General features: G+C 43.4%; 1 protein-coding gene across 2 annotated transcripts in view; it reads right to left on the bottom strand.

Annotated features, from left to right (window-relative positions):
• The window catches only part of dab2ipa (DAB2 interacting protein a), a 109917-nt gene that overhangs the window by 8584 nt on the left and 74587 nt on the right, over positions 1–26746 (bottom strand). For both annotated transcript variants that reach the window (XM_021605356.2, XM_021605358.2), the window contains 9 exons: positions 17765–17918; positions 16905–17003; positions 16234–16788; positions 11907–12051; positions 10395–10539; positions 10004–10240; positions 7277–7478; positions 6854–7050; positions 3572–4475 (listed from right to left, as the gene is read on the bottom strand). In XM_021605356.2, the coding sequence (XP_021461031.2) occupies positions 3572–4475; positions 6854–7050; positions 7277–7478; positions 10004–10240; positions 10395–10539; positions 11907–12051; positions 16234–16788; positions 16905–17003; positions 17765–17918 (2638 nt within the window). The remainder of the gene's footprint in view (positions 1–3571; positions 4476–6853; positions 7051–7276; positions 7479–10003; positions 10241–10394; positions 10540–11906; positions 12052–16233; positions 16789–16904; positions 17004–17764; positions 17919–26746) is intronic.

Raw genomic sequence — 26746 nt, 5'->3', positions numbered from 1 at the left:
ACCACCACACACTCCTCCTACTGTCTGGGACCAGACAACCACCACACACTCCTCCTACTGTCTGGGACCAGACAACCACCACACACTCCTCCTACTCTGTCTGGGACCAGGCAACCACCACACACTCCTCCTACTCTGTCTGGGACCAGGCAACCACCACACACTCCTCCTACTCTGTCTGGGACCAGGCAACCACCACACACTCCTCCTACTCTGTCTGGGACCAGGCAACCACCACACACTCCTCCTACTGTCTGGGACCAGACAACCACCACACACTCCTCCTACTCTGTCTGGGACCAGGCGACCACCACACACTCCTCCTACTCTGTCTGGGACCAGGCAACCACCACACACTCCTCCTACTCTGTCTGGGACCAGGCAACCACCACACACTCCTCCTACTCTGTCTGGGACCAGGCAACCACCACACACTCCTCCTACTCTGTCTGGGACCAGGCAACCACCACACACTCCTCCTACTGTCTGGGACCAGACAACCACCACACACTCCTCCTACTCTGTCTGGGACCAGGCGACCACCACACACTCCTCCTACTCTGTCTGGGACCAGGCAACCACCACACACTACACACTATAGCATAGCTTTGGGGGGGGGGGGGGGGGTGTTAGAATACTATTTTGGTATTCCATTCAAAATGTATAACTTCACCATTTTGGCCACTTGGGTACATTTGGGCTACTTGTGTGGGACACCTGGGTGACTTCATGATAAATGTCATGTAGCACACTCATTTTGGAAGTTATCATTCTGAAACTTTGCACAAGTACTGTTGCCCTCATGTTTTTCACTGAAATTGTCCCCATCGTCCTATCTGAATGTTTGTTTTGTCTTGTTCATTTTAAAGATGATACAACAATAAAAAATGTATGGTTTTTTCATTGTATTATCTAAACCAGATCTATTGTGTTATATTATCCTACATTCAATTCACATTTACACAAACTTCAGAGTGTTTTCTTTCAAATGAAACCAAGAATATGCATATCCTTGGTTCTGGGCCTGAGCTACAGGCAGTTAGATTTGGGTATGTCTTCAGGTGGAAATTGAAAAAAGTAGGGGGGTAGCTGTAAGAGGGTCTCTAGGGTAGGGGGCAGCATTCGGAATTTTGGATGAAAAGCATGACCAAATTAAACGGCCTGCTACTCGGGCCCAGAATATATGATATGCATATAACTGGTAGATTTGGATAGAAAACACTCTAAAGTTTCCAAAACTGTTAAAATAATGTCTGTGAGTATAACAGAACTGATTTAGCAGGCGGAAACCTGAGAAAAATCCATACGGGAAGTAGTTTTTTTTGTTGGTTTTGTAGTTTTCTATTCAATGCCATTACAGTATCCATTGACTTAGGACTCCATTTGTAGTTCCTATGCCTTCCACTAGATGTCAACATTCTTTAGACATTGTTTCAGGCTTGTATTCTTATAAATGAGGGAGTAAAACCAGTCTGAACGAGTGGACCCTAACGTGTCGCAGAGTTTTTTCAGGCGCATGTGCATTTCTTGTTTACCTTTTATATTGACAACGTTATTGTCCGGTTGAAATATTATAGATCATTTAAAAAAACAACCTGAAGAATTGAACATAAACATCGTTTGACATGTTTCTATGAACTTTACGGATACAATTAGGATTTTTTTGTCTGATTGTTTTGACTGAGTTTGAGCCTGTGGATTACTGAAGAAAATGCGCTAACAAAACGGTTTTTGGATATAAAGAGACTTCATCGAACAAAAGGTACATTTATTGAGTAAATGAATATCCTCTGATTGCCACCATATGAAGATCATCAAAGGTAAGGGATTAATTTTATCTCTATTTCTGAGTTTTGTAACGCTTCTGCTTGGCTGGTTACTGTTTGTAATAATATGTCAACTGGGCTATGTTCTGGGCTAGGTATGCTTTCGCCGAAAAGCATTTTATAAATATGACACTGTGGTTAGTTTAACAATAAGTTATGTTTAAAGATTATGTAAAATATGTTTTGTTTTCAAATTTTTTATAATGAGCATGTCTGTAATTGAATTTGGCGCTCTGCAACCTCACTGGATGTTGGCCAGATGTGACGCTAGCATCCTAGAGAGGTTAAGGAGCCTTTTGGTCCTAGACTTGGCGGTCCGGTACCGCTTGCCGTGCGATAGCAGAGAACAGTCTATGACTTGGGTGGCTGGAGTCTTTGACAATTTTTAGGGCCTTCTTCTGACACCGCCTGGTATAGAGGCCTGCATGGCAGGAGGCTTGGCCCCAGTGATGTAGTGGGCCGGTCGCACTAACCTCAGATGGCAAGCAGTTGCCATACCAAGCGGTGATGCAACCAATCAGGATGCTCTCGATGGTGCAGCTGTAGAACTTTTTGAGGATCTGAGGACCCATGCCAAATCTTTTCAGTCTCCTGTGGGGAAGTAGGCGTTGTCATGCCCTCTTCACGACTGTCTTGGTGTGTTTAGATGATGATAGCTTGATAGTGATGTGGACACCAAGGAACTTGAAGTTCTCGACCCGCTCCACTACAGCACCGTTAATGTGAATGGGGGTGTAATCGTCCCTCCTTTTCCTGTAGTCCACGATCAGCTCCTTTAACTTGCTCACTTTGAGGAAGAGGTTGTTGTCCTAGCACCACCCTGCCAGCTCTCTGACCTCCTCCCTGTAGGCTGTCTCATCGATGTCGGCGATCAGGCCTACCACAGTTGTGTCATCGGCAAACTTGGTGTTTGAGTCGTGCAAGGCCACGCAGTCATGGGTGAATAGGGAGTACAGGAGGGGACTAAGCACGCACCCCTGAAGTGCCCCCGTGTTGAGGATCAGCGTGGCAGATGTGTTGTTGAAGGTGATGCACCGATATGACATTTTTGGCCGACACCAATATCTGATATTTTCCTTGCCCCAAAACAAACCTGGTACTGATAACCAATATTATGCACTAGAATTCCTTTTAAGCATTCTAGTACAGTTAAAGAGTTAACACACACACACACGGACGAAGCGTTCAAAGGCACTGCATCTCAGTGCAAGAGGCGTCACAAGAGGCAGTCCCTGGTTCGAATCCAGGCTGTATCACATCCGGCCGTGATTGGGAGTCCCATAGGGCGGCGCACAATTGGCCCAGTGTCGTCAGGGCCGTCATTGTAAATAAGAATTTGTTCTTAACTGACTTGCCTAGTTAAATAAAAGTTTAATAAATAAATACCTCCACTCCCGCACCTTGTTTACAAAACTGGCTTCAGAAGCAAATTATGGGAATATGAGGGCCAGAACACCTAAACTACTAAGAAAAAGGTGTTGAAGGAGTTTGCATTGTAACATTGTCGTTATTCTACTAAATTTGAATGATTTTTGACTGACAATGACATGAACATACAGGTTAAAGAAGGATTTTTAAACCTTGAGACAATTGTGACATGGATTGTGTATGTGTGCCATTCAGAAGGTGAATTGGCAAGACAAAATTTTGAAGTGCCTTTGAACAGGGTATGGTAATTGTGTCAAGAACTGAATGCTCCACCACCCACAGTGAGACCCCCCCCTGATGTTACATGCTCTACTCACTTTGTGCATGGTGCGCTGCTTGGTCTCAGGACTGTCCCCTTTAGACGAAGACGACTGCTGTCTCAGACGGTTGCCGCCACTGGGCCCCCAGTCGGGGGATGATGACATCATGCTGCCACTGGAGGGCCGCGGACCGGGGTAGGCTGTCTGGAGCATGTTGGGTGGTGTCCTGCCCCTGGTGACGGGCGGAGGGGGCTGGTCTATTCTGCGCTGAGGGCCTGCGCTGTTCTGCCGCGGCACGTTGGGCTGGTGCTCCCCGAGTGACAGCTGGCGGCGGGTGGTAAACTCACTGCTACTGCCTCCTCCACTACCGACCGCCACCCCCTGGGTGAGGAAGACCCCCGGATGCTTGGGGGTGTCCTCTGTGTTGTTGCCCTGAGAGCTGACGGAGCTGTGGCCATCAGAGCCCGAGTCAGCCAGGGGACCCCGCGGGGACACGCTCATGGTCATCCCCGTGGCCATCTGGTAAACAGGGTTCTGGAAGGAGAGCGGGGCCAGGAGCTGGGTGGGCCTCCCTGGGGTGCTGCTCTCTGTGCTGGGGGTGGTAGGGGTCTGACCTGTCCTCCTTAGAGTGGGTCCGGGGCCGGGAGTGGGGATGATGCCCTGCGGGGTGCGGGCGGCCCAACCCCCAGGCCCAGGGGTGACGGGGGACTGGCTGTCATTGAAGAGCATGTCGCTGGGGGAGCCAGGGCTGGGGCCAGGGGTACTCTCCAGGCTGCGGCTGTCCTGCAGGTCCACCATGGACAGACTCTTGCTGCTGTTGGGGAGCTGCACCTCAGCCTCGTTGGCCTCCGAGTAGCTGGAGCTTCTGGCTGGAGACTGTTGGATGCCAGAGTTCCTCGTCACAAAGAATATATCCTTGTTCTCTGGGGTTGGCGACGGCAGCCTCGTAAAATCCACCAACCTGCACCAAGACAACGACATCAAATGAGAGAAATGTTGTTTTAGACCAGAGACACTGTAAAGATAATATCCTTGTGGTTTTCAAAGGACTGTTAAAATAATGTATGAATTGTAAAATCAACATCGATTAAAAGGCCCAGTGAAGTCAAAATTCTGTTTTCCAGTGTTTTATATCATATGTGACTCATTTCAGGAAGCTAGACATATGTCGCGCGCCACTACTTCACAGGAGAGGCATTTGAACGTAAACATTTGAAAAAAATCTAAATGCGTTTTTTTGCACGTTCTGGAACGTGAACTTTCATGTACCTTAATAACATCTGTAAATACGAATGCAATTGTTAAATTACGAGCCAAGTCAGTTTATTTTTTATTTAACTAGGCAAGTCAGTTAAGAACAAATTCTTATTTACAATGACGGCCTACCCCGGCCAAACCGGGACGATGCTGGGCCAATTGTGCGCCGCCCTATGGAACTTCCAATCCCGGCCGGTTATGATACAGCCTGGAATCGAACCATGGTCTGTAGTGACACCTCTAGCACTGAGATGCAGTGCCTTAGACCGCTGTGCCAGACAGGAACCTTCCCACTAGCCATGATTGGATGAGATAATGGATAGGCTGGACATGCCAAGAGATAAGTTCGGATTGGTCTGCCATGTAGCACGCTTCTGTCTATAACAGGGGTGGGCAATTCCAGTCCTCGAGGGCCTGATTGGTGTCACAGTTTTGCCCCAGCTAACACACCTGACTCCAATAATCACCTAACCATGCTCTTCAGTTTAGAATGCAATTTGATTAATCAGCTCTGTTTGCTAGGAATGGAGAAAAAGTGCGACACCAATCAGGTGCTCGGGGACTAGAGTTGCCCACCCCTGGTCTATAACAGGAGCTGTTCAGTATGTGGCGGTAATCTTTTCTAATAAGGCTTTTTTGAAATATATCACGAATAACTGCACCTGTCTCTGGATTACATCCTCAAACTAAGTGCAACCATGGCATCCGAGAAAGAGAGGGAGAAGCATTCATCCGTGTATACGGGTAAGAGAGTCTAGCTAGCTACATTTTCAGATATTATACATTTCAAATTTTTTCAGAAAGTAAGTTTCATTGCAAGTTAAAGCGTACTGTTAGCTAGATAGCTAACGTTTGCTCGCTAGCTAGATAATATTATTCGTATCTCAGAGCCATTTGTATTGCTAGTTAGAGCCTGATGTTAGCTAACATTGAACCTAGTTGGTTAGCTTTAGCTAACTGTATATTCATGCAGGGTAGTAACGTTATAAGGTAATAACGTTATGAGCTAGGTACATGTCACACTCACAACCGTAAGCTAACTTAACGTTAGCTAGCTAGTTAAAAAACTAGAACTAAAACATTGTTTAGAAAGTTGCTTTTAGTTGCCTGGTTCGCCAAAATGACATATACTGAATTATTTTAAAAACGTATCGGTTTATTGGTGTTAAAATACACCAGTTATGCTATTTTGGACTACCAGGCTGCCGATGTCTATGCAGCCTGTCGTTTTTGTGTTTATACTTTTTCATAACGACAAGTTTGATGTCAGATGACAATGGAATGTTTATGATGTCACTATGACAACTGTATACAGACATGTTGATAGACGTAGTATAAACCAGCTTTTATTCTTGAAATCTTTGGTTGTTTAGCACACTACCATACTAACCATACTGTTTAGAATATGGCCTCCTTAAAGAGATGGTTGGGCTAAGGCTTAAGAGGGTGTGAACTATGCTGAATGGGTGTAGACAAAGAAGAGCTCTCCAGTAGGTGTCCAAAATATTCTAGGGCCATTTTCTCAAAAGTGGGGTTACAAGTTTATTAATTTTCAAAGCAGAATTACTTTCCCATTATTCCTCCATCTTCTAGCCCTGACTCTCTGCTTTATCGAATGTAAAAAAAAACATTTCTAAATTTGCTACATGAGACCAAATCGAGCAGGCTGGTCACATATGAACAACAGCTTATGAAACCGACACTGTAAAAGTGTTCAAATTTGTATCATGGGCGAGAGTTGTCTATCCATTGTGACGTCACCATTAAATTCGTTAATAGACTAATAACAAAAAGTGTTCCAAACCACTCTGCCAATAACAGCTAGTTTTCGGTTTTCCCCTTCCCACTACCAGACAGTTCACGCAAAATTCTTGCTTGAGAAAGAGTTTTTTGCATATTTGAATAGAAACGTTTTAGGGTAAGGTACTTAATTGTTACCCAGAAATGACTTGATAGCAATATAAGTTAAATGTTGAAATGCTGATCATGTAAACTCCCACATAGATCTCCAGATCTCTGCAGATAGTGTTATTTATGCTTTGTATGACACACAATCTCATTAGAATTCTGTGGTCCCCTTACCCAGAGAGCTCGCTGTCCACGACTATCTTGTGAAGAGGTAGGCCGGTGGAGAGGCTACAGCTTGCCAATGGGAGGGGGAGGGGAGGAGAGCCCGTGCCATCTGTGGGGGTGGACACCTGGACCCCAGATGGGTTGGTCAGCGCAGAGTTCACGTCCCGCAGTATACGGGCCAGGGGACCCAGCTTAGAGGCTGTGCTCTGCAGGAGACAAAATAATAATGTACACTGATATCTCCCATGCATATGTCTCATGCAATTCCTATGAACTAATTATTTTGTATAATGTCATTTTCACATATAAAATCGGTATTTCCACTTTTGTCAAGCCATAGGAAAGGACTAGTATCCGGTAGCTTGGTTACTGAAAGTAGTGAGAATGTGACATTGGAGAGTAAATCCCAGTAGTGTGGCGTAATCCTTGTACCTGATCCAGCTGAGAGACATCCTCGGCCAGCAGGGAATGCAGGGATGAGAGCTCGCGGCCCAGGTCGATGTAACCCTCGAACCCTGCCGTGTTGGAGATGGTCTCTGGGTTGGAGATCTCCAACAGGAAGCGCTGCATGTTGGTCCATTCGTGCTCCAGGAAGTGGTTCATAAAGGACATGTACTCCTCCTTGTTACCAAACCTGGACAGATAAAAAAACAAAAACAGAAGGAATGATGCGGTTTCCAACAGACAAACATACACATATACAAACATGCACATTTTATGGATGTGCACTAGTGGTGTGCGGGTCACTGCAATTGCTAATAACCCACCTGCAACCACTCAATTAAACTCAGCAAAAAAAGAAACGTCCATTTTTTAGGACCTTGTTTTTCAAAGATAATTCGTAAAAATCCAAATAACTTCACAGATCTTTATTGTAAAGGGTTTAAACACTGTTTCCCATGCTTGTTCAATGAACCATAAACAATTAATGAACATGCACCTGTGGAATGGTTGTTAAGACACTAACAGCTTAAGGTCACAGTTATGAAAACTTAGGACACTGAAGAGGCCTTATTACTGACTCTGAAAAACACAAAAAGAAAGATGCCAAAAGGTCCCTGCTCATCCATGTGAATGTGCCTTAGGCATGCTGCAAGGAGGCATGAGGACTGCAGATGTGGCCAGGGCAATAAATTACAATGTCCGTACTGTGAGACGCCTAAGACAGCGCTACAGAAAGACAGGACAGACAGCTGATCGTCCTCGCAGTGGCAGACCACGTGTAACAACACCTGCACAGGATTGGTACATCCGAACATCACACCTGCGGGACAGGTACGGCAACAACAACTGCCCGAGTTACACCAGGAACGCACAATCCCTCCATCAGTGCTCAGACTGCCTGCAATAGGCTGAGAGAGGCTGGACTGAGGGCTTGTAGGATGGTTGTAAGGCAGGTCCTCACCAGACATCACCAGCAACAATGTCTTCTATTGGCACAAACCCACCATCGCTGGACCAGACAGGACTGGCAAAAAGTGCTCTTCACTGACAAGTCGCGGTTTTGTCTCACCAGGGGTGATGGTTGGATTTGCGTTTATCGTCGAAGGAATGAACGTTACACCGATGCCTGTACTCTGGAGCGGGATCGATTTGGAGGTGGAGGGTCCGTCATGGTCTGGGGCGGTGTGTCACAGCATCATCAGACTGAGCTTGTTGTCATTGCAGGCAATCTCAACACTGTGCATTACAGGGAAGACATCCTCCTCCCTCATGTGGTACCCTTCCTGCAGGCTCATCCTGACATGACCCTCCAGCATGACAATGCCACCAGCCATACTGCTCGTTCTGTACGTGATTTCCTGCAAGACAGGAATGTCAGTGTTCTGCCATGGCCAGCAAAGAGCCCCGTTCTCAATCCCATTGAGCACATCTGGGACCTGTTGGATCGGAGGGTGAGGGCTAGGGCCATTCACCCCAGAAATGTCTGGGACCTGTTGGATCGGAGGGTGAGGGCTAGGGCCATTCACCCCAGAAATGTCTGGGACCTGTTGGATCTGAGGGTGAGGGCTAGGGCCATTCACCCCAGAAATGTCTGGGAACTTGCAGGTGCCTTGAGTGGGGTAACATCTCACAGCAAGAACTGGCAAATCTGGTGCAGTTCATGAGGAGGAGATGCACTGCAGTACTTAATGCAGCTGGTGGCCACACCAGATACTGACCCCCCTTTGTTCAGGGACACATTATTCCATTTATGTAGTCACATGTCTGTGGAACTTGTTCAGTTTATGTCTCAGTTGTTGAATCTTGTTATGTTCATACAAATATTTACACATGTTAAGTTTGCTGAAAATAAATGCAGTTGACAGTGAGAGGACGTTTCTTTTTTTGTTTATATGTGATAAAGTGAAAATATGAGGCCCCTAACCAGCTAATATAGAAAATGCACCATAGGCTACCGTCGGAGACGGCAAAGCGATTTTTTGACAGGGGTTGCAGGATTTGTTGTGCCTGATTTAGATACGTTTCTGCTTATAATTTGTTAAGTCAACTTGTCTATAATTAGATACAAGCAGCATTTCCTCTGTCAGAGAATGAAAAGTTATAGACCTACAGTCAGTGTCCAGATTTCAGTTTCCATTTAACCCATCTGAACAGTAGGCTTCAGTTCCCTTGACTTGTCATAGGCCTATTTGAAGTCCCCGACTTGGCACGATCAAATTTGTATAGCGCTTCACAATCATCACACCAAATCTTTCCCAAACATTACATTTCTGGCCCTCCCTTCTCTTTATTTTCAACTCTCCATTCACAGCTTTTCTCTTATTGAATTAAACTCTGACATTGTCCTTTTTGCCTCCGTGGATCGACAATAACTTTTTCTGCCCATTCCCAAAAGCATTTGATAACTGCCATGTAGGCTCTTTGGAGAGCGTACAGTTAGGCCCTAAAGTTTAGGCTTACTCACTAATTCCAGATATCATTAAAAGTATGAAAGAAAAACATCAATGTAGCCTATAGATATACATTTCACAAGAATGATACATTTCTGCATTTTTTAAGGTATTGTTTTCTCTTTATTCAACCTGCCCGCCACCCACCCGCTCTTCACCCACACACTATTTAAACCAGCCTGCCCTGCAGACATAATTGCGGGGACTGTGGGTTATAAGTCAACCCGTGCATCACTAACACACTAGTACACACACCCACACTTACTTGGTGAAGTTGGCGAGGTTCTGCGTGACCTTAGCGATGAGCGTGAGGGTGCGAGCGGTGCGGTCGTCGGGATACTCCTGCATCAGGTTGAAAAGTGACGGGGACATAACGGCTGGACACAGGAAGCGCAGGAACAGAGAGGCACTGATCAGACGCTCGCTGATGTCCGGCCGGCCCCGACTGCTGCACTGCTGCCTCCACGAGGCAAACACCTCCTTCAGTTCCCGCGGAAAAACACTGCATGGAAACATTGACAGGTACATTCATTTTTACGTAATTTTCACAATTCAAGCTTTCATTAGATGATGGTGAAAGCTCGGTAATAGAATATGAGGGCTAATGCTAGCTACTTCTATTGGCAATGAGGAGGGAGGGATGTGTGTTTATTTACCGGTAGGAGTCGATGATCTTGCAGAAAGCCAGCTCACAGCACATCTTCAGGTTGCTCTGGTTCTCAGGGAGGTCTCCTGAGGAACACTTCCCTGGGTCCACCTCGCAGTTCTCGTCTGACTCGTACAGGGCTTTGATGAACTCTCCTGGGAGAGGGAGGGAGATCAGCACATAGGCCTGTTGTCACTACTCTGACTAGGACCACAATCTCCATTACAGTACATATAGGCCCACAGTTATGAAGTGATTTTAGAGGCAAAATAAATTAAATTCAGATTCAATTTCTTTTGGCAATAAAATTGTACAGTTCTGCTAGTACACGCTAATGTCATGCACACTGATAGAAAACCCACTAATTGTACTAGGTAAGGAAACTGCTGCTGTTATTTGCTAGAAGTGTTTGTGGACTATTGGATTATTATAATGTGGTGTGTTAAATAGCCTGTGGCGCATGACAAAACATGGTAAAAAACAATACTGTTCCCTTTGTTGAATTGAGTCCACGGACATCAGATGACAGATTCAAATCTCTACCCCGCAGCTAGATTGATGAATCATTTTCTCACTGATTGTCTTTCAAAGTTTTACATCGCTAGACAGCTAGCGAAAGAGCCCCAAGTTCTGACATTATTCTTTTATTCCCTTTTCATTATCTTTGGTGACATACTTTTAATAAGAGTGCCAGTCAACCATCAAGGACAGACCAACGCTCTGAATCATTCAACATGGCTTCCAACAAAGCAGTGGTGAAAAGTACTTAAGCAAACATATTTTAAAGTACTACTTAAGTAGTTGTTTGGGGTATCTGTACTTTACTATTTCTATATTTGACAACTTTTACTTTACGTCATTCCTAAAAAAAAATAATGTACTTTTTTACATTTCCCCTGAAACCTAAAAGTACACGTTACATTTTGAATGCTTAGCAGGACAGACAAAAGTCCAATTCACACACTTATCAAGAGAACAACCCTGGTCATCTCTACTGCCTATGATCTGGCGGACTCACTAAACACAAATGCTTCATTTGAAAATTATGTCTGTGTTGTATGCTATCCATAAATTAAAAAAAACAAGAAAATTGTGCCGTCTGGTTTAAAATAATATACTTATAATACTTAAGTATATTTTAGCAAATACATTTACTTTTGATACTTAAGTGTATTTAAAAGGAAATACTTTTAGACTTTTTTGCTGGGTGACTTCCACATTAGCTTGAGTCGTTTTCTATTAAGGTATCTTTATTTTTACTGGATACTTTTTCCGCCACTGAAACAGTGACTTTAAAGAAAAACAATGAATAATTGATCTGAAGAGTCACTTAAAAATGTACTGTGTGTGGAGAGTACATGGAGTTTTTCTGAAGGCCAGATACTAGCCAGAAGTATGATACTTAATGAACAACACACAGGCCTATTTCATGTGTTCATGGCTCCTCTTCTATCTTAAAATACTTTTGCTCCCTGCTGTAATAGTAGCACTGTCCCCTTTAGAGTGTCTGGATGTCACCTACCTAGTGCGTCCTGCAGGTACTTCTGCCCCACCAGTTTAAGGTACTCCTCAATGGCTTTGGTGGCCAGTGTGTTCTCCCTGAAGATCAGGTGCTCGTTCTCCCCACAGCGATCCACTTCTGACATCATCAGGTCAGTCAGGAAGTCCTGAAAGGAAAATAGAACTGTGAGGCCTTGTTCCAATACTTTGAAAATAAATCTCCCCCTTCCTTCCCTGTAGTGATCTCATCCCATTGGCTAGGTAGGCTAACAGCAAGGTTTCCACAACATACTGTAGCTTTCACCAATCCTATCATGTCACCATAATTCTCCGAAGGGAGGGAGGAGGAAGGAAGCATGCCTTTTTTAAGTATTGGAAGGTGTCCCCTCGCCCCATATTCACCGCCGAGAACATACAAATACAACTGGTAATAAGGTGAGTGAATGGGCACCGTTTGGGCAAAAACTGGTTTAATCAACATCGTTTCCATATAATTTCAACCCAAAAAATATATGTGGTGATGTTAAATCAACATGGAAAACTGATTGGATTTGAAAAGAGTCACCAACGTAAGGGGATTTCATATGTTCTTTCACCAAACGTTTAACCTAAATCCAATGACATGGTGACATGTTCTGTTGAATTCACGTCAGTTAACAACTCAACCAAATGTAAATCAAAACTAGACGTTGAACTGACGTCTGTGCCCAGTGGGCAGGCAGAGGCTGATCAGAGCTGCATCATGGAACCAGGCAACCAGCCTGGTTCTGGGAACAGATCTAGATAGTGTGTATTGCAAGGACATTAGCCTATCAATGTGATCTGAAATGCAGCGCGTGAACAGTCTCTACATAAATAAATAAATGTACTGCTGCACAGCCTAAGCCTGATTGATACTGAGAGCAGTGAGTTTGGACAGAGAGAGAAAGAGAGAGACAGGCAGCTCAGACAAGTGACTCTTCCTCTCTTATCGATTCTGTACTAATGGATCAAGTGGTTAGCCCCTCCTTTCCTTCCCCCCGCCCACACATAGAGTCGTTCTCAGGCAGTGTCCTTCTTAACCAGTCACACTCCCTCTTTATGAGCTCCTGTAATCTGCTCTGGTTGACTGCAGTCATATCTATGGAAGGCATGGTGATAGGCTAGCTAGGCTATGCATGCTAATGGGGCATCAAAGGGAACATGCTATCATAATCCCAAAGACTGTACCAGAGAGAGAGAGGTAGACATTTCAGCTACTGTACGCACAGTATTTACTGTATCAGTCAAATGTAGGCTAAATACCTGAATGCTCCTCGTCAATGTAACTGGTATCTCTCATGTTGACAAGCTGTGGACCTGACAAACACTAACACAGTCACTCACAGCACACAGTCACTGACAGCACAGTCACTCACTGCACATCAGCACACACATGACTAAGCTATACCCATCTCACACTACTTTACAAGCATTTCGCTACACTCGCAATAACATCTGCTAACCATGTGTATGTGACCAATAAAAATGTGATTTGATTTGAGCCGGCGGTTACACATCCACCATAGTTGTTGGACCCATGCTGGGAAAGGGCAATGTGAAAAGGAAATGTTCCAGGTCAGCAAAGTACAGTTCAGCTCAGCACAATACTAGTGTGAAAAGTGTTTTACTGTCCCACTCCCTACTGCTAGCCCCAGACAGGCCTGGAGAGCGGCTAGAGGTCTTTAACATGCCCTGACTGCACATACTAACACTATGCCAGGTGGGTAACACACTAACACGCTATGCCAGGTGGGTGACACACTTACTAACACGCTATGCCAGGTGGGTAACACACTAACACGCTATGCCAGGTGGGTAACACACTAACACGCTATGCCAGGTGGGTAACACACTAACACGCTATGCCAGGTGGGTAACACACTATGCCAGGTGGGTAACACACTAACACGCTATGCCAGGTGGGTAACACACTAACACGCTATGCCAGGTGGGTAACACACTAACACGCTATGCCAGGTGGGTAACACACTAACACGCTATACCAGGTGGGTAACACACTAACACGCTATGCCAGGTGGGTAACACACTAACACGCTATGCCAGGTGGGTAACACACTAACACGCTATGCCAGGTGGGTAACACAGTAACACGCTATGCCAGGTGGGTAATACACTAACACGCTATGCTAGGTGGGTAACATACTAACACGCTATGCCAGGTGGGTAATACACTAACACGCTATGCCAGGTGGGTAATACACTAACACGCTATGCCAGGTGGGTAATACACTAACACGCTATGCCAGGTGGGTAACACACTAACACGCTATGCCAGGTGGGTAACACACTAACACGCTATGCCAGGTGGGTAACACACTAACACGCTATGCCAGGTGGGTAACACACTAACAAGCTCTTATGCTGTTTGTCTTTTTGAAGTTGTAGCCAATAGCAACAGTCATTTTAAAATGAAAGAGAGCCTCTAGACTAGGAGGGAACCTAAGTGAAAGCGTAGGGCCACGGATCCTTATCTATCCATCTATTGGATTAGGGCTAAACAGGGAAATTAAATGAGGAGGGGTGTGAGCCACCACAGGGCAATGCATAATGAGGCAAAGCTCCACTTGTTTCTCAGATCAGAACATAGGCCAACGTAAGAAAGGCTGTTTAATGAAGCTCCATCGCCCTGTTGCTGTTCTAGCAAAGACTAGTAGGCGTAAGCTTCTGTGGGGCATCGGCATTATTACAGTGGTGTTACATAGCAGCAGAAAAGTTTGAGGGACAAAATCTAAAGAGAAGTTTCTATGCTGAAACAGAGCTCCGCAATAACAAGTGCTGACCTTGTGCACACGAACACACACACACACACACACGCGTACATTATCGTTCAGTCTCACTGCATGGTTTTACAGCAGGAGCTGAAGAGTGGATGGAGCGGATCAGGAATTAACGAGGACGACTAGGCTAATTACCACAGGGGGCTGACACCGCTTTCCTTCCTGGGACTGGTGTGAGAGAAGACAGCACAGTGGCCGTGTACCAGATCACAACCTCATTCATATGAGATATAGCCTTGATTTCAACTAGATAGATCACGTTCATGTAGCTCCAGGCATGGTGAGACCTGATTATCTGCGCAGTTTGAAATAAAGACAGTTGATAAAGACGGAATCTTAACATGACCTATATTGGTGGACATATTTAAAAGAGATCTTAAAACACATTTTTAACTTTGCTTTTCCTTAGGGTGCTTTTTAGTTGTTCAATTTGTCATTCTTTAGCTTTTTATCTCAAGTTTATTGTGTAGTAAATATTTCAGCCTTTATTTTCATTGTTTTTTATTTGTTGCAATGTCTGAAATGTGCTGTATAAAGAAAGCTTGATTTGATCTCTGTAGTAGGGAAGATTTTCATGTGTGGAGTTCAGCTACATTTTCAAATTCCATTACTGTTGGTTCAAAAACACCAAACAACAATCCCTCAATGGCATGTATTGATTACCTGGACTTAAGAAGGACTATTTACCACATAGCCTAACGTATGGCAAGTGGTGAAAAACAGGGACTGAATTAAAATGATCTAGGCTTATGTTTCAAATGTAACATTTTGACCACAGCCCATTGTCCTAAATTGGAGGTATTAGCAGCAGTTAGTGTACACAAGTCCCCTTTCAGCTAGTCCTCATTAGAAAGTGCTGATACAATGTAGTGTTGTCATCACAGTCCCCCAACCACCCACTCTAAGCAGGGGTGGTACCCATTATCTTTGCACAGTAGGGAACACCAGAAAACATTTTGTAACGGAAAACGAAAAGTCCCAGTAGTACATCCCAGTAGTACATCCCAGTAGTACATCCCTGTTTCCGTTCACTTTCTTCTGTTTGACTCCTAATAAACACGACCCTCTCCCAACCCAAACAGGAAGCATTCACATTCTTCTAGGTCTAGGAGACTGCTTATAGTAAGCATGTGGGAGGACTCCCAAAGACTAGAAATATGAGGCTAACTTGACTTTTAAACCCCAATCCTAGACGGAGACAAGATAACCTTATCTGGACTCCTTTTCAAACCCCAGACCCCTATAATATCTTGCCTAATCTTTTGCAGCTTTTGTGTGCAATATGCAGCTGAGATGTTGACTTATCTGAGACAATGGTATCACTGACTGTGACCAATCAAAACCCTCATAGTTGTAATGATTACAATAGGAGAGCTTTGTCTTTACTATCAATTCGATCTGGGTATTGTTTATATTTGACATTCGGCAATATTACTATTTTGGACTATCATTTGAAAACAGAAATGCAGAGAACACAACACACTATCGTTTGAGTGTAGGACAGCCTCTGTGGAAAGTAGGAGGCCTTACCTTAGCCTTGCCGGTGCTCTGTAGGATGTGAACCAGGGCACTGGCCATCTCCTCCTTGTTCTTCACACTAAGGCCAGGCTCCAGGATGGAGCACAGCAGCATGTAGTTATTGGTGATGTACTCGGCAAACTCCTTATATGACTCCATGGGCAGGATACTCATGCTCTGGTACCGCGACTTGAGCCGAATCATAGGTCCGGGAGTTTTCCCTTTGTTCGGGTTGGGCGTGCTCACAGAATACCACTTCTCCACAAACTGGCGTCCCGTGACGGCGCCGGTGGGAATGTTGACCAGGCCCACATAGTTGTTCTTGTCCTTCTTTTTCTTTTTGTCTGACTCCTTGTACAGGTGGACAGTGACACTTTTGACGGAAGGTAAGTTGTTGAACTCAAAGTGCTCTCCCCAGAATACATTGTCCATTTTGAATTTGCAGGTAGTCCGTGCGTAAAGCGTGTCGTCCAGACACAACTCACAGAAATACCTTTTCTTGGCTGGAAGGTCCTTGGCCTCAATAATCCACAATTTTAGAAGGTTCTCCACACGCCGACTGTTGTCCTGTGAAAAACATCAAACATGTGAGACTTTTCCTGGGTACTTTGACATGTATTCTATTGTACTGTTATTATTTTCTTCCACAGAGGGCCCTATACGCTATATAGCATTTGGTTTACTTTGTTAGGATGTACAGCTCTCCTTAAGTTTTCCATCCATTTGTCCCTCTCGGCAGATGACCGACACGAAAAGCATTTGGTTCCAGTGGAAGTAGTTACCTGTGAAAGTATGGCAGATGATTAAGCCCTTTAGGTTATGAATCATGAAAAACACCATATGTGTGTATCAATCTTTTCAAATGAACCTTTATTTAACTAGGCAGGTCAGTTAAGATCAAATTCTTATTTACAATGATGGCTTACATACCCAATCTAAAGCAGGGTTGGGTATCACACACACACACACACACACAAGCTGCGCTGCAGGGTCTGCACAGTGCACACTGATACCAGACTAAACAAAGCCTGGACAGCCATTGAAATCCTCTTGCACTTGATCATGAGAGAAATGCTTGTTGTTTTTTTGGCTGACCCCGTCAGACGTCCTCTCGGTCACAGAGCTTGTCCAGCTGGCAGCGTGCTTTAGCATAATAGGCAGTAAATCCTTGTGAATGGGGACCCCTCAGAGCTCACCTCTCAGAGCAGATCCACAGAGAGCCGGAGCATGGAGATGCCAACAGATGGGTCAGACAGACACACAGGCCCCTACCAGGCAGGAAGCGGAGGGGCGGGGAGACCCTCCTCCCTAACAAATTCCCAGCTACACACACACACTACCCAAAGGCACTGGCTGCTTGACAGAAAGTCAGAGACCTGCAGGTTTTCAGACATATGTAATGGCAACGAAATGAAGAGTATATTAAACACAATGCATTATGTACAGAGGTTCAGGATCCTAAGAAATACTATTAAAATGAGTCAGCAGTCAGCGAGCCTTGAGCTGCGACAGTCATGACAGGCAGTGGTGGTGGAGGGCTCACCTCGAAGCAGTAGTCCTGGCCCAGGATGCTGCCGTGCACCGGTTTGATCAACACCTCATCCTCCATGCTGAGATCTAAAGCTTCTACTGCACTGCTGGGGCTGAGCAACGACTCGTGAGACCGCGATTCCTTCAGCCTCGGCATCAGATGGGATCTGGGGGAGAAGAGGAAGAGACACGGTCAGTCAGTCACACACATACAATGTGTCAACGCAGGCAACAGCCAGTGCGATGTCCCACACAGAGAGGGCTGGGGGGGGGCATGTGAACCAAAACCAGACTGGTGTTGTGGGTACACCCTGTCAGATGCCACGGGATCTGGCTCTATGGGGTTGGCATGACTGGGCTCTCTAGTCTCTCCCAGCTGGTAGCTCTTCTGCTTGGACGTCTTTTTGATGGTATAGCAGGTGGGGACGCTGCTCCAACACCATGCTTTAAAGTGCCTCTGGCAAATGGCAGAGCACAGCTGCAGAAACAGGGAGGTTGCATTCTTACTGGACACTTAGTCACAGATAGTAGGAGAAGAAGACCAACATCAAGACCATTAAAGGTGAACGGCAATAACACAGCTCAAGAGAACAATTGCTATCCTTGAAGTGAAAGAAGCCAAGAAAGCCATACTACCCCCAGTAAAACATACTACCCCCAGTAAAACATACTTCCCACAATAAAACATACTGCCATACTACCCACAGTAAAACATACTACCCACAGTAAAACATACTACCCACAATAAAACATACTACCAACAGTAAAACATACTACACCACAGTAAAACATACTAACCACAGTAAACATACTACCCATGGTAAAACATACTACACCACAGTAAACCATACAACCCACAGTAAACATACTACCCATGGTAAAACATACTACACCACAGTAAACCATACAACACACAGTAAACATACTACCCCCAGTAAAACATACTACCCCCAGCAAAACATACTACACCACAGTAAAACATACTACCCACAATAAAACATACTGCCATACTACCCACAGTAAAACATACTACCCCCAGTAAAACACACAACCCACAGTAAAGCATACGGCCATACTACTCACAGTAAAACATACTACCTACAGTAAAGCATACGGCCATACTACTCACAGTAAAACACACTACCTACAGTAAAGCATACGGCCATACTACTCACAGTAAAACATACTACCCCCAGTAAAACACACAACCCACAGTAAAGCATACGGCCATACTACTCACAGTAAAACACACTACCTACAGTAAAGCATACGGCCATACTACTCACAGTAAAACACTATCTACAGTAAAGCATACTGCCATGCTACCCCCAGTAAAACATTCTACACACAATAAAACATACTACCCCCAGTAAAACATACTACCCCCAGTAAAACATTCTACACACAATAAAACATACTACCCCCAGTAAAACATAATACCCCCAGTAAAACATACTACTCACAGTAAAACACACTACCTACAGTAAAGCATACTGCCATGCTACCCCCAGTAAAACATACTACCCCCAGTAAAACATACTACACCACAGTAAACCATACAACCCACAGTAAAATATACTACCCACAGTAAAATATACTACTATACTATCCACAGTGAAACATACTACCCATGGTAAAACATACTACAGTACCATACTACCCACAGTAAGCCATACTACCCACAGTAAAACATGAGAGCGGATACAGATAAAGATATTTGTGCAACCAAGTAACTTCAAGGGTTCCTTTTAGTTTTATTGGTTCCATATATGAATTGTACGTAAAAATCATAGCATCCGTAATACACACGGAGTGTCTTCAATCCACAACTCAACTGTATTTTAATGACTGAAAAAGACAAAAAGACAATTAAGTCTCACAGATAATATAGACAGAGAGAGTAGAAGAAATGTTTACCCCTACAGTGCATGTTCATCTTTTCAGTTGTTCTGTAAGTGGTGTTGGTTAACACATGCACACTACAATCAATGTCTAGGAGGATAAGCAGGGCAATTAAGCACCTGCTGGGCAGCAAACAGATATCTGCTGACTCATCGCTCCCCTGGCTCTCCATTGGCTGATTTAATTAAACATGGCTCTACTTCCTGCCTCAGGGGATGAGTCTGGAAAAAATCCTCAGGTAATGAATTTGTCGTTGTATTCTCTAGCTCAACTTATCAGTGTGGGGACAGAGTGAGATACTGAAAACGATACAGAGAGAAAGGCATAACTGGCAGAGCTGAGCGGACTAATATAAACCTTCCTCTCTGAGAAGCTAGATCCCTTACGGGAAAACTTTTAGCATGTCGGTAACATTTTAAAATGGGGAGCTCTGGATGTATTTTGTTCTTGGTGACTATCTTACAAATGTGAGTTTAAAGTCGCTTACAATAAGTCTAAATGAAATTAAACAAATAGACACAGTTGTACTAGTTTCCATGCAGTACTGTTATAGTGGTCTTTGAATAGGAATGGGTCGGTTTCCATTGTATGGGATCAATGATATACATTTTTATAAGCATATTTCTAGTCAATGACAAACAAGCTTCTAAACAAGGTGTAAACAGGGCCAGGACCGCTTTGATTTTTTTCATATCCCCTGCCCCCTAAAACAACCCATTTCCGGCACACCATCATTTTCAGTAAACAAATCTGTGCACCAAAATGCAATTTGATGAGTGGTACATTCACTGTTGAAGAAAAAGCCATAATACTGTTTTCTATGTGGCATAGGCTACAGATGAGCAGTGGCGTTTTAAGGATTTCCACACATGGGGAACATTTGCTCGCAGGGCCCGAAAAAAATCTGCATTTTAAAAACAAACAATAGCCCAGGTCAATGAAGCGACACACACACAGAGTGTACGATATTAGGAAAAAAATGATATACATTACCAGTCAAAAGTTTGGACACCGCTACTCATTCAAGGGGTTTTCTGAATTTGCATTATTTTCTACATTGTAGAATAATAGTGAAGACATCAAAACTATGAAATAACACATATGGAATCATGTAGTAACCCAAAATAGTTTAACAAATCAAAATATATTTCAGATTTGAGATTCTTCAAAGTAGCCACCCTTTGCCTTGATGGCAGCTTTGCACACGCTTGGTATTCTCTCAACCAGCTTCATGAGGTAGTCACCTGGAATGCATTTCAATAAACAAAGTTAATTTGTAGAATTTACTTCCATCTTAATGCGTTTGAGCCAATCAGTTGTGTTGCGTCAAGGTAGGGGTGGTATACAGAAGATAGCCCTATTTGGTAAAAAAACAAGTCCATATTATGTCAAGAACAGCTCAAATAAGCAAAGAGAAACGACAGTCCATCATTACTTTAAGACATGAAGGTCAGTCAATCCGGAACATTTCAAGAACTTTGAACGTTTCTTCAAGTACAGTCACAAAAACCATCAAGTGCTATGATGAAACTGGCTCTAATGAGGACCGCAACAGGAAAGGAAGACCCAGAGTTACAGTGCCTTGCGAAAGTATTCGGCCCCCTTGAACTTTGCGACCTTTTGCCACATTTCAGGCTTCAAACATAAAGATATAAAACTGTATTTTTTTGTGAAGAATCAACAACAAACAAGTGGGACACAATCATGAAGTGGAACGACATTTATTGGATATTTCAAACTTTTTTAACAAATCAAAAACGGAAAAATTGGGCGTGCAGAATTATCCAGCCCCCTTAAGTTAATACTTTGTAGCGCCACCTTTTGCTGCGATTACAGCTGTAAGTCGCTTGGGGTATGTCTCTATCAGTTTTGCACATCGAGAGACTGAAATTTTTTCCCATTCCTCCTTGCAAAACAGCTCGAGCTCAGTGAGGTTGGATGGAGAGCATTTGTGAACAGCAGTTTTCAGTTCTTTCCACAGATTCTCGATTGGATTCAGGTCTGGACTTTGACTTGGCCATTCTAACACCTGGATATGTTTATTTTTGAACCATTCCATTGTAGATTTTGCTTTATGTTTTGGATCATTGTCTTGTTGGAAGACAAATCTCCGTCCCAGTCTCAGGTCTTTTGCAGACTCCATCAGGTGTTCTTCCAGAATGGTCCTGTATTTGGCTCCATCCATCTTCCCATCAATTTTAACCATCTTCCCTGTCCCTGCTGAAGAAAAGCAGGCCCAAACCATGATGCTGCCACCACCATGTTTGACAGTGGGGATGGTGTGTTCAGCTGTGTTGCTTTTACGCCAAACATAACGTTTTGCATTGTTGCCAAAAAGTTCAATTTTGGTTTCATCTGACCAGAGTACCTTCTTCCACATGTTTGGTGTGTCTCCCAGGTGGCTTGTGGCAAACTTTAAACAACACTTTTTATGGATATCTTTAAGAAATGGCTTTCTTCTTGCCACTCTTCCATAAAGGCCAGATTTGTGCAATATAAGACTGATTGTTGTCCTATGGACAGAGTCTCCCACCTCAGCTGTAGATCTCTGCAGTTCATCCAGAGTGATCATGGGCCTCTTGGCTGCATCTCTGATCAGTCTTCTCCTCGTATGAGCTGAAAGTTTAGAGGGACGGCCAGGTCTTGGTAGATTTGCAGTGGTCTGATACTCCTTCCATTTCAATATTATCGCTTGCACAGTGCTCCTTGGGATGTTTAAAGCTTGGGAAATCTTTTTGTATCCAAATCCGGCTTTAAACTTCTTCACAACAGTATCTCGGACCTGCCTGGTGTGTTCCTTGTTCTTCATGATGCTCTCTGCGCTTTTGACGGACCTCTGAGACTATCACAGTGCAGGTGCATTTATACGGAGACTTGATTACACACAGGTGGATTGTATTTATCATCATTAGTCATTTAGGTCAACATTGGATCATTCAGAGATCCTCACTGAACTTCTGGAGAGAGTTTGCTGCACTGAAAGTAAAGGGGCTGAATAATTTTGCACGCCCAATTTTTCAGTTTTTGATTTGTTAAAAAAGTTTGAAATATCCAATAAATGTCGTTCCACTTCATTATTGTGTCCCACTTGTTGTTGATTCTTCACAAAAAAATACAGTTTTATATCTTTATGTTTGAAGCCTGAAATGTGGCAAAAGGTCGCAAAGTTCAAGGGGGCCGAATACTTTCGCAAGGCACTGTAACTCTGCAGCAGAGGATAAGTTCACTAGAGTTAACTGCACCTCAGCTTGCAGCCCAAATAAATGCTTCACAGAGTTCAAGTAACAGATACATCAACATCAACTGTTCAGAGGAGACTGCATGAATGTTATCAGTTTAAAAGACACCTGTCTACAACCTCAAACAGTCACACTCCAAACTCCACTATGGCCAAGACCAAAGAACTGTCATAGGACACCAGAAACAAAATTGTAGACCTGCACCAGGCTGGGAAGACTGAATCTGCAATAGGTAAGCAGCTTGGTTTGAAGAAATCAACTGTGGGAGTAATTATCAGGAAATGGAAGACATACAAGACCACTGATAATCTCCCTCGATCTCCGCGCAAGATCTCACCCCGTGGGGGTCAAAATGATCACAAGAACGGTGAGCAAAAATCCCAGAACCACACGGGGGGACCTAGTAAAAAAAGGGACTCAAATCAGAGTCCAGAGGACATTTCTCCAAAAAGTACGATCTTTGTCCCCATGTGCAGTTGCAAACTGTAGACTGTTTTTTTAATGGCGGTTCACAAAGTCCTTTGCTGTTGTTCTGGGATTGATTTGTACTTTTCGCACCAAAGTACGTTCATCTCCAGGAGACAGAACGCGTCTCCTCCCTGAGCAGTATGACGGCTGCGTGGTCCCATGGTGTTTATACTTGCGTGCTATTGTTTGTACAGATACACGTGGTACCTTCAGGCATTTGGAAATTGCTCCCAAGGATGAACCAGACTTGTGGAAGTCTACAATTTTCTTTCATAGGTCTGACCCACTGGAATTGTGATACAGAGAATTATAAGTCAAATAATCTGTCTGTAAACAATTGTTGGAAAAATTATGTGTCATGCACAAAGTAGATGTCCTATCCGACTTGCCAAAACTATAGTTTATTAACAAGAAATGTATGGAGTGGTTGAAAAAGGAGTTTTAATGACTCCAACCTAAGTGTATGTAAACTTCTGACTTCAACTGTACGCCCACAACTTCATAACAGCCGATTAAATTAGATTGGACTTTTGTGTCTCTGCGACAGTAGAATTCTTATTTGAGCTAAACACATAAAAACATAAGCAAATACTACTTACAGTACTAGCACATTTAGATATTTTGATGTATGAAGGGGTAATTTATCAATAGCATATTCTACTCTAGTATTTCATGGGGTTATATGTATTGCTGTTCACCAGACAAGTGGCACTACTGTACAGACAGGTCCCATCGCTATCATTTAAAAATAATATCAGTAAAAAATAATATCCAACTCTATACTGATATTGTTGTTCATGTTTAGAAACCCCAGAGATATTTTATCTGGAGAAAAAAATAAATGTATCACTGATTTTGTCACCAGCATTCAAGGGATTAAGAACACAGTGCTGGCTTAGTAGTGTCCCAAATGGGAGAATCAACATTTGGAACACAGACAAATCACAGGATGTAGATGATGTCAAGCCTTATAAAGTGAAGATCCGGTGATGCTGCCAAGGAACTGGATGGCTTATAGGAGCCTGAATAACATAACAGGAAATAATAAGGCCATTAAGTGCGGAGAAACAAGTGCCTTTGTGACTCGGCTGAGTCAAAAGGAGTGCATTACTAAACACAGAACATACTGGAGATATAAAAATATATTTAAAAAATGAAAATGTGGATACAGTAACATGTCTGCATGTATACAATAGACTGGCACAGAATAAAGAATATAACTCAGTCAACACGAGCTTCAAATTTCTATGCTATAATGTTTTCAGATCCCTCTATGCTAACAGCATAATGAAGAACACTTTATTTTCTGCATTCAATCTTTCATTTAACTCATGTGGCCTTGCCATGCTTATTTCTGTCTCATTCTAGTTTCATTTAGAGTGAGTAAGAGGCATAACGCTGTTTTGTAGTGTTATTACACCAGATGTAGGCTATTTCATGCAGTCTTCGGGGTTGCCAAGTAGCAACCTTTGCTGGGCGTAGCAGTGTTGCACTGTATTCAAACTACCAGATTAAATGCACAGTACAGCATTTCACTATCTCCCCTGTATGCAGTTGATTTGCCATCTGTTGTGCAGTTCCAGTCCGTTAAAGTTAAAACATCAAAAGGAAAAAAAGGTGTAACAAAGACAACAGATTTGCAAAATATTTTATGCGAATAAAGACGAGCCTATTCATCGTTATTCATTGCTGCAGCCATCTCCAAGTTTTATCTCAGATATATCAGTTTACTAAGTGGCTTTTTGACAGTTGTTTTTTTTTAAATCCCGGCCACCTCCAAAATGTTTCAAACACTCCCTACTAACAGGAAATGTGCCTCGCGAAGGACCCTAGATCCGAATAGAAAACATTAGAGCAAAGATGTCCCACAAAATAACAGGCAGAAAGCATGTTCTAGTGTAGGAAAGAACGAACATGGAGGCTATGTAGAAATAGGCTATTCTGTGCCTCTGAAGAACAGCATTTTTTTTCTGATTTGCTTTTGTATCGTGTATAATAAAAGGTGTATTTTAATGTGAACAGTGCATTCAGAACGTATTCACACCCCTTGACTTTGTCCACATTTTGTTGCATTACAGTCTGAATTTTTTTTTATTTTTATTTATTTTTTTATTGGATATTTGTCACTGGATCACACACACACACACACACACACACACACACACACACACACACACACACACACACACACACACACACACACACACACACACACACACACACACACACACACACACACACACACACACACACAACCCCATAATGTCAAAGTGGAATGATGTTTTTTTGGTTGACATTTTTACAAAAAAATAAAAAGCTGAAATGTCTTGAGTGAATACGTTTTCAACCCCTTTGTTATGGCAAGCCTAAATAAGTCCAGGAGTATACATTTGCTTAACAAGTCACATAATAAGTTGCATGGACTCAATGTGTGCAATAATAATGTTTAACATGATTTTTGAATGACTACCTCAACTCTGTACACCACACATACAATTATCTGTAAGGTCCCTTACTCAAGCAGTGAATCCAAACAGATTCAACCACACAGACCAGGGAGGTTTTCGAATGCCTCGCAAAGGGCACCTTGGGTGGGTAAAAAAGAAAGAAAGCAGACATTGAAAATCCCCTTGAGCATGATGAAGTTATTTGGATGGTGTATCAATACACACAGTCACTACAAGGATAGAGGCGTCCTTCCTAACTCAGTTGCCGGAGAGGAAGGAAACCACTCAGAGATTTCACCATGAGGCCAATGGTGACTTTGAAACAGTTACAGAGGTTAATGGTTGTTATATGAGAATCAGAGGATGGATCAACAACAATATAGTTCATCCACAAGACAAACCTAATTGAGAGAGTGAAAAAGCTTGTACAGAATAAAAATATTCCAAAACATGCATCCTGTTTGCAACAAGGCACTAAAGTAATACTGAAAACATTTTGGCAAAGCAATTCACTTTGTGTCCTGAATACAAAGTATTATTTTTAGGGCAAATCCAATACAACTCATTACTGAGTACCACTCTCCATATTTTCAAGCAGAGTGGTGGCTGCATCATGTTGTGGGTATGCTTGTAATCGTTAAGGACTCGGGAGTTTTTTCAGGATAAAAAAAATACTTAATGGGGCTTAAGCACAGGCAAAATCCTAGAGTAAAACCTGGTTTAGTGTGCTTTCCACCAGACACTGGGAGATGAATTCACCTTTTAGCAGGACAATAACCGCAGGCATTGGTTCATATTTCCCTCGATACTGACTAGTCTCCCAGTCCCTGCCACTGATAAACATCTCCACAGCATGATGCTGCCACTACCATGCTTCACCGTATGGGATGATGCCAGGTTATCTCCAGACGTGACGTTTGGCATTCAGGCTAAAGAGTT

This window comes from Oncorhynchus mykiss, chromosome 6 (genome assembly GCF_013265735.2).
Source record: "Oncorhynchus mykiss isolate Arlee chromosome 6, USDA_OmykA_1.1, whole genome shotgun sequence".
NCBI classification, from domain to species: Eukaryota; Metazoa; Chordata; class Actinopteri; order Salmoniformes; family Salmonidae; genus Oncorhynchus; species Oncorhynchus mykiss.
The sequence above is the reverse complement of the archived record's forward strand: the minus strand, read 5'-3'. Positions and strand labels throughout refer to the sequence as shown.